The sequence below is a fragment of the Aythya marila genome (assembly GCF_965140915.1).
Source record: "Aythya marila genome assembly, chromosome: 3".
NCBI lineage: Eukaryota > Metazoa > Chordata > Aves > Anseriformes > Anatidae > Aythya > Aythya marila.
In genome coordinates this window covers 74254291-74267291 of record NC_139044.1, presented here as the reverse complement: position 1 = coordinate 74267291, position 13001 = coordinate 74254291, and the positions used below count along the sequence as shown (strand labels likewise).

Sequence of the window (13001 nt, the reverse complement as noted above, 5' to 3'; positions counted from 1 at the left end):
ATGCTGAGTTTATCTGTCCTCAAAATGCCATAAAGTCCCTGGATTTGAATTCCAGTGTGTCATACCCAGTAACATATTATTGGTACCTGTCTTACTATTTATGGCTGCAGTTTTTCATGGCCCTGAGGCTTTTTCTTCATTTGTAGAGGCAAGCTGTTCTATGCAAAGTTATTTTGCTACTTTATTTTAACAGCCAAACTTTGACCGCAAATCTCTATTTCTGGAACTTGATGATCTTACTGTGGTGGGAGTGGCATAAACTTCAGAAACTTCTACAAGAGAAGCAGGCAGCTTGAAAGCAGCTCGAGGAGTCCTTGTGTAGAAAAGCAGCAACAGAGATAACAGCGTGAAGCAGTCAAGTGGACTGTAAAATGAAAATGAGAGTTACACTTGACAGCAGATGGTGTATTTGCTAGTAAGAATCACCAGAGAACAGGCAGCAGGGCTAATTTTGTCCTTTTCCCTCTTTAGTCATCTTTGGCTACACCCAGTGAGTGCTGACGTTAACTCTTACTTGCATTTTGGGATGGGTTATACACTTTTCAGAAAGGCAAATATCTGCATTGCTAAATAGATAAATGTCTTTTTCTTTAGAATATGTCACCAGATCCTTCTAGACCTAGAACAACTGCTGTATTTGGCACCTACTGTTTTCAACAAGATGGGGCAGTCATTGTCACTTGGTTATCATGAAACAAGCTCTGTGACTTAAAGTAGTGCTGTTCACTAACCTCTGACATTTGTTTGGTCTGTTACATCATTGCATTGCATGGTTGCCTTGATTTGTGTTAGCTGTATGAATCAGTTAACTCTTATTTATATTTGAATACCACAAATATTGTATTACTTTTGTCTTTTTAAATAGAGGATGCAGGCTCCAAAATCCTCTTGAAACAACAAGTAGACATGGCTGCTCAGGTGGCTTCTGGGATGGCCTACCTTGAAACCCAGAACTATATCCATCGAGATTTGGCAGCAAGAAACGTTCTTGTTGGTGAACACGGTGTTTACAAAGTGGCGGATTTTGGACTTGCAAGAGTTTTTAAGGTGGGTTGTGAAAAAGTAAATTGGCTCTAATTCAGCTCTAGGGGAAAAGGAAGAAGACATCAACTAAGGTATGTCCTGTAACCTCTAAATTATTGTGTTCAGGCAAAAAAGCAAGTCCAGAGAGAAAAGGATCCTTAATGCATTTTCTTGTACCCACTACTTGTGTTATCACATGTAAGGTTAGAAGCTGGCCTGTGCCTTTGTGTCAGTCTGAAGATGGCTGCCTGGTGGGAAGATTGCTTCCCACTCAGCCACCAAGGAAGGAAACCCTTGCTTTGCAGCCTTTATCCACAAGACTAGTGTCTAGCACATGAAGAGAAATTGCAGGAATTACATTCCCAGGCCTGTAAGAAAAAGCAGATAAAAATGCATTCACAGCTATTTTCTCCTTTTTTACTTCTGCTTTGTCTCTGTGATGCTTGGGAGTATAGGTAGCAATCATAAAATTGCTACCTATTCCTCTGCACCACTGACTGTGGAGTTCATAAAGAGAACTCTCAGACATTTGAATCTGATGCAGCTTTACGTTCATTGCCATTGCACTCTCTTTCTCTCTCTCTCTCTCTTTCTCTTTTTTTTTTTTTTTTTTTTTTTTTTTTCATCTCTACCCTTGGAAAGTATGGAAAACCAAGTAATGCTGACCAGTATCACCCTAGGAAAGAGTTGTGGATTAGAAATTTCTTACCTCTGAAAAGGATCTGAACAGAGTTGGAAAGACTTGATTTGACATATTTTATGGATTCAAAATGTAGCCCATGATTTCTGAGGTCTTACTATTGCTTTTATTGATTTATGCTTTTATGAGAAAGAAAAACAGAGAAGAAAGCCCTCTGCTTCTCATTTACTTTTTCTTTTTAATTCAAGCATTATATTGAAGTTCATAACAGAGTTGGATTTATTACATATACTGAACTGTAAAATAATGGCTTGACAATGGTATCAAGGGGCTTTGAAAGTGCTTTTTGCTTAATTTTAATTCTTCTAGTTATATATAAGATCAGATTGCACATCTTTAACAAGAAAAATATGTCTTTAAATGAAGATTGCTTATAATATGTATTTCTCCTTTGTTCTCACTAAAAAGGGTAATCATTTACAGCTGTTGACATTGCTTGTTAAAATTTAACTTCACTAAAATATTCTGTTATAGAGTCATTTTTGCAGACTTTCTTAGGAATATTCTGTCTCTTGAGTCAAAATACTAGCACGATCACATGCAAAGATCCCAAATGAGGATCTCAAGTGAGAGAAGTGAAATACAGAATGTTAACTAGCATAATCAAATCATTTCTTGCTTCTAGAGATGAGTATTATGGTCAAAATGCCAATTATATCAACGTGTAGATACAAGACATTGTAGATATGTAGATACAAGACATTTGAACCAATAGTTCAAAGCTTTAGGACATTACAGCTGAAAAAGATACATTCTAAAGTAAAAACAAACAAACAAACAAACAAAAACAACAGAAATTCTTGTATACATATGCCTGAATTTGCAAGAGAAAATCTGACCAAGGCATGGGTGTGGGTGATGTACACTAAACCACAAGTAGGAATTAAAGAGAGAATAAGTGTTCACAAAGTTTAGGTGTCCATGCTATAAAACTTTAAGGAAACGTTTCTATGGGTAAGGAAAATTAACTCAAATTTGCAAGCAAATAATTTTTCTTTTCCTATAAGTATTTCATCTTCACTTCACATGAATTAATTGCAGCCACTGTAAGCTAATGTTAATTTGAATCACTTGGAGTTTGTTCTTCAGTCCTGAAACCTTCTTAAGCGATTGTTATAAAAGTTAATGGCCCTTCAACGTTACAATAAATCATAGACCAAAGGTTCTGAATTCATTAGCTCTAGCTCTTTCCTTCTCTATTTACTGAAGACCAGACTTGGAGGCATTTGGTCTCTAGTGTCAGCAGGATGCTTACAGTGCCACTTCTGACAGATTTTTGAGATCCTGCACACCAGATTCAGAGCTCACAGTAGCAGGTCATAATTAATCACAAGCCACTCCAACTCTGTGTGCTCACTTGAAATGATAAATGCTTTGGAAAGGCCTCCAATGAACAGTAGCACTTCTCAACTGTAAAGCCCACTTCAACAAAAGACTTCAGTAAGTGCATGCTTTAATACCATGAAAGGCAAGCGTTTGATAAATTTAAGCACAAGCTTAGCTCGGTCAGGTGCTTAAGTGCTTTGCTAAAAACAATCCTAAATCAGACTTTGTTTTACTGTTGACAGGTAGAAAATGGAAATATATGTGAAACCAGGCCTGAAACAAAACTTCCAGTGAAGTGGACAGCCCCTGAGGCAATCTGCCACAACAAATTCAGCATTAAGTCAGATGTGTGGTCTTTTGGAATACTTCTCTTTGAAATAATGACTTACGGAAAGGTGCCATATGCTGGTAAGCATTTTTACCTAAGGAATGATTTCTAGTTGTTTTCTTGCTTTTAGAATGATGTATTGTTGTGGTTTAACATGGCAGGCAACTAAGCAGCATGAAGCCATTTGCTCACCCTCCACCCTCCATCTCTGGGATGGGTAAGAGAATCAGAAAGAAATGAAAGCCTGTGGGTTGAGATAGAGACAGTTTATTAAGACAGAAAAGAAAGGATAATAAACAATAATAATAATAATGTGTACAAAACAAGTGATGCACAATGCAATTGTTCACCACTCACTGACCGATGCTCAGCCTATACCCAAGCAGCCAGTCCCCCCATCCTGGTCAGCTCCCCCATATTTATTCTTCAGCAAGACATTAGATAGTATGGAATATCACTTTGGCCAGTTTGGGTCAGCTGTCCTGAGTATGTCCCCTCTCAGCTCCCACTGCAACCCTAGCCTGCCCTCTGGCAGGTCAAAGCAAAAAGCTGAAAAGTCCTTGGCTTAATGTAAACACTGCTCTGCAACAATTTTAAATCGGAGTGTTATCAATATTATTCTCATCCTAAATCCTAAACACAGCACCATAGCAGCTACTAGGAGGAAAATTAACTCTATCCTACCTGAAGCCAGGACACATTAAAAAGCTTAATGCCTGTACCACAGGCATGTTAAAGGGTTAGAACTGTAAATACAGAAAGGTAGCTGTTCAGATGATACCCATTTAGTGGGTCAGACCTTCTGGCTGCCCCAGGCTCCCTGGAAGCTTTCCAAAGGCTGTGATCAACAGCCATTCAAGATTTCTCTTGCTGGAGTCAACCTACATTTCACATACACAGAAGCCAAATGTTTATTTCCCTCCAGCACCGGATCAAAGATGCCAATTGCTAGAATGTGGAAAAGAGAAAGGCTTTTTATAGGATCATAGAATCATTAAGGTTGGAAAAGGCCTCCAAGATCATCTGGTCCAACCATCCCTGTACTACCAATATTACCTACTAAACCATGTTCCTAAGCACCAGGTCCAAACTTTCCTTAAATGCCCCCAGGGCAGTGATGCCACCACTTTCCTGGGCAACCCATCCCAATGCCTGACCACTCTTTCTGAGATGAAATTTCTCCTAATTTCCAACCCCAACCTCCCATGACACAACTTGAGGCTATTCCCTCTTGTCCTGTTGCAAGCTATCTGCAGGAAGAGGCAGACCCCCAGCTCCCCACACCTTCCTTTCAGGTAGTTCTAGAGAACAATAAGTGTCCTCTTCTCCAGAATAAACAACCCATTTACTCAGCCACTCCTCATAGGAATTGTGTTCGAGACCCTTCACCAGCATCGTAGCCCTTCTCTGGACACTGCTCCAGGGCCTCAATGTCCTTCTTGCAGTGAGGGGCCCAAAACTGAACATAATATTCAAGGTGTGGTCTCATTCTCTCACCTGCCTGCTGTCTTGTTTTTCCTTTCTTTTGTGTGGATATCACATAAAAGAATGTGCTATCATTGATGAAATACTGCATAGGTACTTCAGGAAGAAGCCATCCAAAAAATGAATAAGGGTGATTTTCCCACATTCCTTCATATTTGACTACACAGTGGAATGATTTCATAAAGAGAAGGATCACAAGTATTAGGAATAAAATTTCACCAACCACATAAGTACATTTAATGGTATGAGAAGAGCCAATATACCTAGCACTCTGAGAAGTGCTCAAGAGCTGTGGCTCCAGTAACAACAGATATCAATGAAATGCCTGACTGTGATTCATTTTGTGCTAGTGAGGAGAACACTAGGGCAGGACTGAACCAAAAAAAAGTTATGTTGCATCCCAACAGGCCTGAGGGCTGGTGCATTTACCATAAATTACATTTAATGGGGTTCAAAACTGGTATTTACTGTAAAAGGAAAAGTTGGTTTTGCTTTTTAATTTCCATCTTCCCATCCTGTGAAAGCACTTTAGGAAAAAACAAAACAAAACAAAACAAAACAGAACAAAACACGCTCCAAATCCTCAAATTGTTCTTACACGAACTGTATATGTGTGCATATGTAAACACACATACATAAATTATTCAAGTAGAAGCACCATGATTTTTGGTATTGTCTGAATAAATACATAGCATTATACATTGGCAAAGGCGTAGTTTACCTTTAACTTTACAGAAGAAAATGTCCTTTTGCCATGGTTATTTGCTTTCTTGATATTACTTTCAGGAGTATGTCCTCTGTAATCAGTTAAGAGATAAGGTTATGTTGAACCATTGTGGCAATGGGTAATGTACAAAGGAAACATCATTCAGAGATCTAAGAAAAAGAAATAAAGATTATACAACTGAGGATTTAGTTTAAAGAGTAGAAAATTGAAAGGGAATTGGACAATAGCCTTAATACATAAAAGGTACAATAAAGATAAGGGAATTGCTTCTTCTTCATGACCCATGGTGACAGAGCAGGATGCCACAAGATAACTGCACCAGAGGAAAATTAGGGCTGATGTTATTGAAAACTTTCCAAATGCAAGGAAAATTCAAAAGCAGGTTAGATTTTCTTGGGAGGTTTTGGAGCTGCTGAGTGCAGAGTGACTTAGATTTAGCTTAAGTGAAGTAGATGTCAAAATAATTTAAGCAAAGGACAGGTGGCGGAGGAGAAGCCTCCCACCACGACAAACTCATTTTAAATGCCTTGCATCAGAACAGTCAGGGTAAGGGGCCTGGGAAGTACTGGAGGTACTTTTCAGCTGCTGATCTGGGCACCTCCAGTGGTTTCTGTGTTCTTTTTCTATGGAATGGGGCCTTCCCACTCCCATCTCTGCCCTTAGCATGGCTGCACTTGGAGAAAGCACACCCTTTTCTCATCTAGGTAGGAGTCAGGGACATGTGGCGTCACATGTGCCTATGCAGACCCTGGAAGTCTGATGAATTCTTTCTTCCTTGAACCATTAACAGGCCTGACAGGACACCAGGTGATCCAGATGCTGGACACGGGGTACAGACTGCCTAAGCCCAGGTGCTGCCCACAGTCCATCTATGAGATGATGATGCAGTGCTGGAGCCAGGAGGCCAGTGAGAGGCCCACCTTCCAGGTCTTGTGCTGGCAGCTGGAGAGCTTCATAGAGAATGACATCAGTGCCAACAACTGTGACAACGCCAAGTGAACCCCAAGATGGGGGCTGAGGTGGAAAAGTGTGTGAATGTGACTGAAGGGGTGGCTGTGAAATTAATTTAAGCCCAGATATGAAGCGAGACATTATGAGGTGAAGACAAGGAGGGCTGCTACACTGTCACGCCAATGCTGGCACTCAAAGACACTTCAAGTTTTTGCTGCTGGCAAGTGTTTTGCAAGATGAAGCATCAGGAAGCTGAAAGGGTGGGGGCTTCTCAAATACAAACTGGCTTCTATTTATTTTTTAAATATCAGATCACAAGAATGAAAAAAAAAATAATCTTGCACAGTAGCATTACAGCATTTCATAATTTCTTTATGGGAATAATTATTTTCTTTTCCTTAGATTTTTGAACAATACTAGTTTGTGCTTGTAGAGGAGTTTGATCACTCTGCACAGCAGGATCTGTGCTTTAAGAGTTCTCTTACAGAAAAAAATAATAATAAAAATCCCATTAACATGATAACAGCAGAATCCAGATTAATTGCCTTGCTTAAACCCAAAGTACACATGCTTTTGCTGTATTGAAAAAAAAAAAAAAGGCAACACAGAAGTTCATGGGGGGAAAGGAATTATTTTGTTCTATAGATGCAGGATTGATCTTTTCTAGTTTGTATACAGTTCCTCTTTTACAAGAATAAACACAATCATTATTAGATTCCTGAAGCTGTTTGTTTTGAATGTTAAATAGTGTCTTGAAACCTATGATCTATCATTATTTATTGAAGTATAAGGACTGGTTTCATAGCTCTTAAAGTTTAGGATTTCTGGAGAATTTAAAAGTTCTTAAAAAGATCTTAAAGTTTAGGAATTCTGGATATATTAAAAAGAAATCAAGACTACGTTAACATTTCAGAGTGACCCCCTACATCTTATCCTTCTGCACACATCAATAACTTTCTCCAACAGGACAAGGCTCAGGGCAGGTGTAGGTATTTCACAGAAGAACTAGAAATCTATGCTTCCATCTTCTCTAGATTTAACTTTAATGTAGGAGATTTAAATAATTGATGATCCCTTTTATTTTGTTCCATGGGGAAATGGGGCCCAGATGCTTCTGCTAGCAGTCTTCCCAGCTACAGATTTTAGAAGTTTTTTTTTTTTTCCAGATTTTCTAATTAACTTCAATATCAGTTTTGCTAAAATTTAATATAACTGTGACAGTTTTATCTCCAGTTGTGAGGTTTAGAGGACCAAGCTTCAATTATTTACTTATGATTCATCAGTTAATTATTTAACAACATAATCCAGGAATTAAGAGCTCTACTGTGTTAACATAGCATGAGCTCAGTGTAAGTTTTCAACCATTTTCCTCTAATATCAAAAAAGGTATAAATAAATTAAAAGATTCATTACTTTAAAGGCTGGGTGGTTTTTATTACCTCTCTTCTTTATCATCTTTTCTTCTCTTTAGATATATCAGATCCATTCATCTCAGTGCCTTGCTTCTAATTTTTAATTTCCTTTTACCCTCCTCTACTTTTGGAAGGCAACATACCTTTTCATTATTATTATTAAGTATATATATATATTATTATTTTTTTTTTCTTTCAAGCATACCTTTTATGTGCTGTCTATTCAGAATTATATTCCTTATTTATTTTTCCTCTTTCTGTCTGACTACACCTACAGTCTCTTTAGTGTTCTGTCTCTGTTCATCTTCATTTTTTGTGTGCAATGTTTCTCCCTTGTAGCTGTCTTTATACTAATTATATTTGTAAAGCACAATACAGCAGTAATTAATTAGCTGTCATACCATCCATGTGATTTTGGAAAATGATCACCATTCTGAAAGAAGAGGTTAAATGGCTGTGCCAAACCCATACTGATAAGAATTGGCATGGAGAGTCCCAGGCAAAGTCTCATGCCTTAATACTGTCCCTGTTTGTTTCTAGGCTAATGCTAAGTACTGGCTCCTGGCCCCAGTGAGATATTATTTATGGTTATCAAATCTCCATCAATCCATGCGCCTCTCTTCTGGCCAGGAGCTGTGTTTAGCACTGTTGCAATGTAAGGTTAGCAAATCCCACAGAGACGTGTTATATAGTCAGAATAGGAATGGTGTTATTCAAACTTATCATCAAACTTGCAATCTTGATGTTTAAGCAGTATTCAAGCAGTATTTCTAAGATGATTTTTCAGACTGAGAACATTAAGAATGTTGCAAATAAAAGCTGAGTTTGCATGATTCAAAAAAAAAAAAAAAAAGCAGATGAAAGAAATATAACCTTGAAAAGGACAGAAGTGCATTTCAATGGAGACCTTTTTTTTTTTTTTTTTTTTTTTCAAAGATGAGTTGGCAGGAAAATAATACCAAACGAACAAACTACAACAGCAATAGGGAAATAGGAAAATTTTCTGAATTTCAAATTTTACCGACTTGTCCAGGCTTCACTGTGCTGGCTCCTGCCCTCAAGTGGAAGTAAAAAGGATCTTGTAGCACTGAAGCAACACCAGTAATTTTGAGGAAAGTGCACCTGCACAATGAAGCAGCCTAAACCAGGATATAGGGAACAGAAAAGCTGTTCATCCAGTCAAGTTGGACAGATTGTTTCCCTAATTTCTCCTATAGTCAGAGGAGAGAGAAAGGCTCCTTGAGATGGTGCACCAAAACCACATTTTTCCTATAAAGCACCCCAGATGATTGCTTGCTTGTTTGTTTTCTGTTTGTTGTTGTAAAAGTATCCAGGAGAGAGGCAAACTTCTTTGTTGAGGGTGTGTTTCATAATGTATGTTATAAAACAAAATTAGTTGTTTCAAACTCACACTTCCCAGTGTGGCCTCAAGATGTGTCTTTGCTTAGCTGAAAGGAGTGGGCACCCCCATGTGGTGGCCTCCAGGTGACAAAGCCTGGCATTCTGGGATGCTGCTGGCAGGCATTTTCCCCTGCTGCTACATCCTGCTCATTTTCCTCTCCTCCTGTCTCTCTGCATGCTTCCACAGCCTTAGCTTATTGACGGGGTTTGGGTCTGCCAGCTGCCTCTAGTATGTGCTGGCCCAGGATGGGAGATAAGCAGCAGCACTGACTGACAGCAGGAGGTAGAGTCACTTTGGTGTGTCTCATTCTATACACCACATCAAATAAATTAGTTGATTTTGTCTTCAGCTTAGAGGCAATATGTGCATATTTGGCTTCCCCAAGGTGACATAGTGTAGGTGAAGGAGTGCAGCCAACCTTTGTTTTCCAAGCCTAAACAAAATTTCCACCTCACTGGCATGTGCCTGGTGACCAGCCAACCCTCTTTTCTTAGCAGAAGAAGAAATCGAGGAAAGGCAGAAAAGTCAGGTAGGTGGTGGGGCCAGGATGATCATTTTTCCCCACTGCATTGCCCTGAGAAATTGTGGTGCCTTGTAGAGTCTTTTTGTCACCAGCCATGAACAAAGTGAGGCAAAGCTTAAAAATCACATATGCTGCCATGAGATCCATTGGTTCATCTTTCTGGCTTAAATCCAGGCATTTACATTTGCTTCCTTATTTTGTCTGAACCTAAAGCCAGCCCTGGTTGGACTAGTGAAAAGCTGCCACTCTAATTTGAGCTGTAATACCACCCCTGGGATGGCAGGGGAACAAATAAGAGAAAAAATCATCAACGCAGTGTAATCTGCATTTTTTTTTTCAGCTCTTTCTCTCCATATTTTTTCATCCAGGTGGATCCATTACCAGGAAAGACTGGATGACGAAGGTAGCAAAGGGTGATAAACCATCACAAAGTTCAGTGTGTTACTGGCAATGTAACACGCAAAACTATATCTTTCCAAGTCCAATCCATTTTATAATCATGTATTTATGTGTATGACCAATAGCAATTATAGTCAGATGTCTTTTCTATGACTTGATTTAAATTAAACATCAAGGTTATCATATCTGGTTATAGTGCACAGTAAGATGGGTTTAACTTATTCTATTTTTGAGGCCTTTTATGTTCAAGGTTCTGCTAGAGCTATGTATTGCACTTGTTTTTACTTGATGGATCATGGAGGTAAAATAATGGATTCAGTTATGAGAAAGAGTAATAGATTTTTTGAACTGACATAAATTCTTATGTTTAGATAGAATAAAAGGATCAAGAAGAGGTGAGTTGAATTTTCTACAATAGACCAGATCTTGAGAAATTCACTTCACATAAATTGTACTCAGACATCTTTTATGTAATGTTTTATTTATGTAATTCAGTTATTCTTTGAGAACTAAATTATTTTATGTTATATTACAAAAGACAGCTTAAAAATGTTCAACCAGAAAGGAAGAACTGCCGCTTTTCTTAAATACTTCATTCTTCAAGAAGTTATGGAGCACCGCAACTGTATTTTGATCTGTAAGTATTAGGGACTCCTTAGTCTTTATGGAATAGAAAAGAAACACATGACTCATTCAAGTGATTTGCTCCTTATGCTGTCCTATATGCTTTTATTTTACTAATTTAAAAAGTTTTGCAGTCTCCTGTCCACTCAGTGTTCCCTTGGCCACTGTAACTCACTGTTCAGTATGAGTCCTATTTGTAGTGAATGGACCTTGGAGCAGGTAAAAATGATGCATATGGGAGTTGTGCAAACTTGTTCCAAGAGATACAGTTTGGCATTTCTCTATGAAAGCTGCATGGCTTCCATTCAGTCTGTCAATATCTGGGCTGATGCAGGCTCCAGCCTGCAACAGACTCCTGCCACAGTCACCTGCTGGAAAAGTTTGTTTGGAGGAACTGTGCTTGAACAAAATGCTGAGCTGGGGTCAGTGAAAAAAACTTCCATTCTATTCACACTTACTGTCAGCAGATCAATGTAAGTTATCTTCCAGTCTCCAGCTTTTCAGGAATGACAAATCCATAAATAAATAAATAAATAATCCAATATGAGAAATGACAAATGACAAGTATAAGAAAGCTGGGAAATCAGTGAAAGGTACTTTGGCATTTTAATTTTCACAGCTGCATTTTACTGAAGAATTCAGTCCTTCCTTACTGAAGTACAGAAAACACTAAAATACACATTTGAAAATTTGAAAAACACTCAAATACACGTTGCTACATCAAAAACTTCACAGCAGCCTTCCCTGAAAGAAGGGGAGGTGGGAAGAGAAATTGCTGGAGGGCTGAACATGAGACCAAAACTGAGATTAAACTTCATTACTGTTGGTGGCTTAAGATGACCTCTACCTTAATTTATAGTCTTGTAAAAAACACTGGTAACAGCAAAACCTTTAAATTATGTGTTTGTACACTGTTGATATGTGTACAAGTACTCCAACCAGCTGGCCAGCTGGGGTAGCTGGAATCAAATGTCTATGGCCATTTGAAAACAGCAGTTTCTAATTGGGTTCTTTCTACCTTTTGGTGTGGACAATACTTCTGATTCCTGAAATGCCACTGATGTGCATTGGAGTGCATTCACAAACAAGACAATATTCTCCCTTTGGAAGTTCTGCAGTGAAAGGTTTTGTTTTGGCAAGCATTTATATTTATAGCATGTATAACTTTCTTTGCCCTTTACCTGTGATCTATGAGAGATTTTACAATACTTTAGGTTGCATTAATAACAGAAGGCAAGCCCCTTTCAGGTTGCCATCACTATATTAGCAGAAGCAGATAAAGGAATTGGGTAAATTAACACAATTTGTCAGGAAACTAAAAGAGATGAGGAAAGAAGCAGAAAATTCAGAGAAAAAAATGCTTTTAGGATCTGTTATCCTTTTCAGGTCTGTATGGGCATTTCATTTTTGCTTTCTATTTTGAAGTTTAATAAAATATTTCTGGCCTTCCAAGGAAAAAAAAAAAGTTGTCCTAAAAAAAAAAAAAAGTCCTAACTGAAGCTAATATTAGTCTAGAACATCCTAGCTCATTTTCATTTAGCTTGGCAAGGCTAACTTTCAGTGGCAAATTTACAGAATTAGCCAAAAGCTGGAAGGCTTCTTATGCTAAGATCATTTCCCATCACACTTGTAGCTATAGTTCTGTATAGCCCAGTAACTTCACAGATTGCTGTATATGGTCAGTGCTAGGATAAAACAGCTTCAGGATGGCGTGATAGTATCCCCCAACCTGATACCACAGTGATACATGGTCATACCATTGCATGTCTGACTCCTGAATACACACACTCCACTTCAGGAGCATGCAATGTTGCTATGAGTTTCCTCTAATCAGTTGTCATACTAATAAAAGAAGTGTGTTTGCCAATCCCTGCCTCATACAGTGATAAGAGATTTCTCTATACTCGTGGTTTCTGGAGGTCTGATAAGTACATATCACATCCTCTTACAATTCCCAAAGCTCTAAAATCATTTTGTGAAGTTTTTCTTATTCATCCTTCAGATAAGATATGTGGCTCCAGCAATCAATTATGCCATGAAATAACTCTTAAGGGCAAAGATAAAACATCCAGTGTGTTAGAGAATAACCATAATTTAATTC

The 13001-nt window shown here is 38.4% G+C and overlaps 1 protein-coding gene across 1 annotated transcript in view; it reads left to right on the top strand.

Moving 5' to 3' along the window:
- The window catches only part of FRK (fyn related Src family tyrosine kinase), a 60066-nt gene extending 52178 nt beyond the window's left edge, over positions 1–7888 (top strand). The window contains exons 6-8 of the mRNA XM_082757772.1: positions 866–1047; positions 3292–3457; positions 6380–7888. Of these exons, the coding sequence (XP_082613898.1) occupies positions 866–1047; positions 3292–3457; positions 6380–6588 (557 nt within the window). The 3' untranslated portion in view covers positions 6589–7888. The remainder of the gene's footprint in view (positions 1–865; positions 1048–3291; positions 3458–6379) is intronic.
- Positions 7889–13001: the final 5113 nt, after the last annotated feature.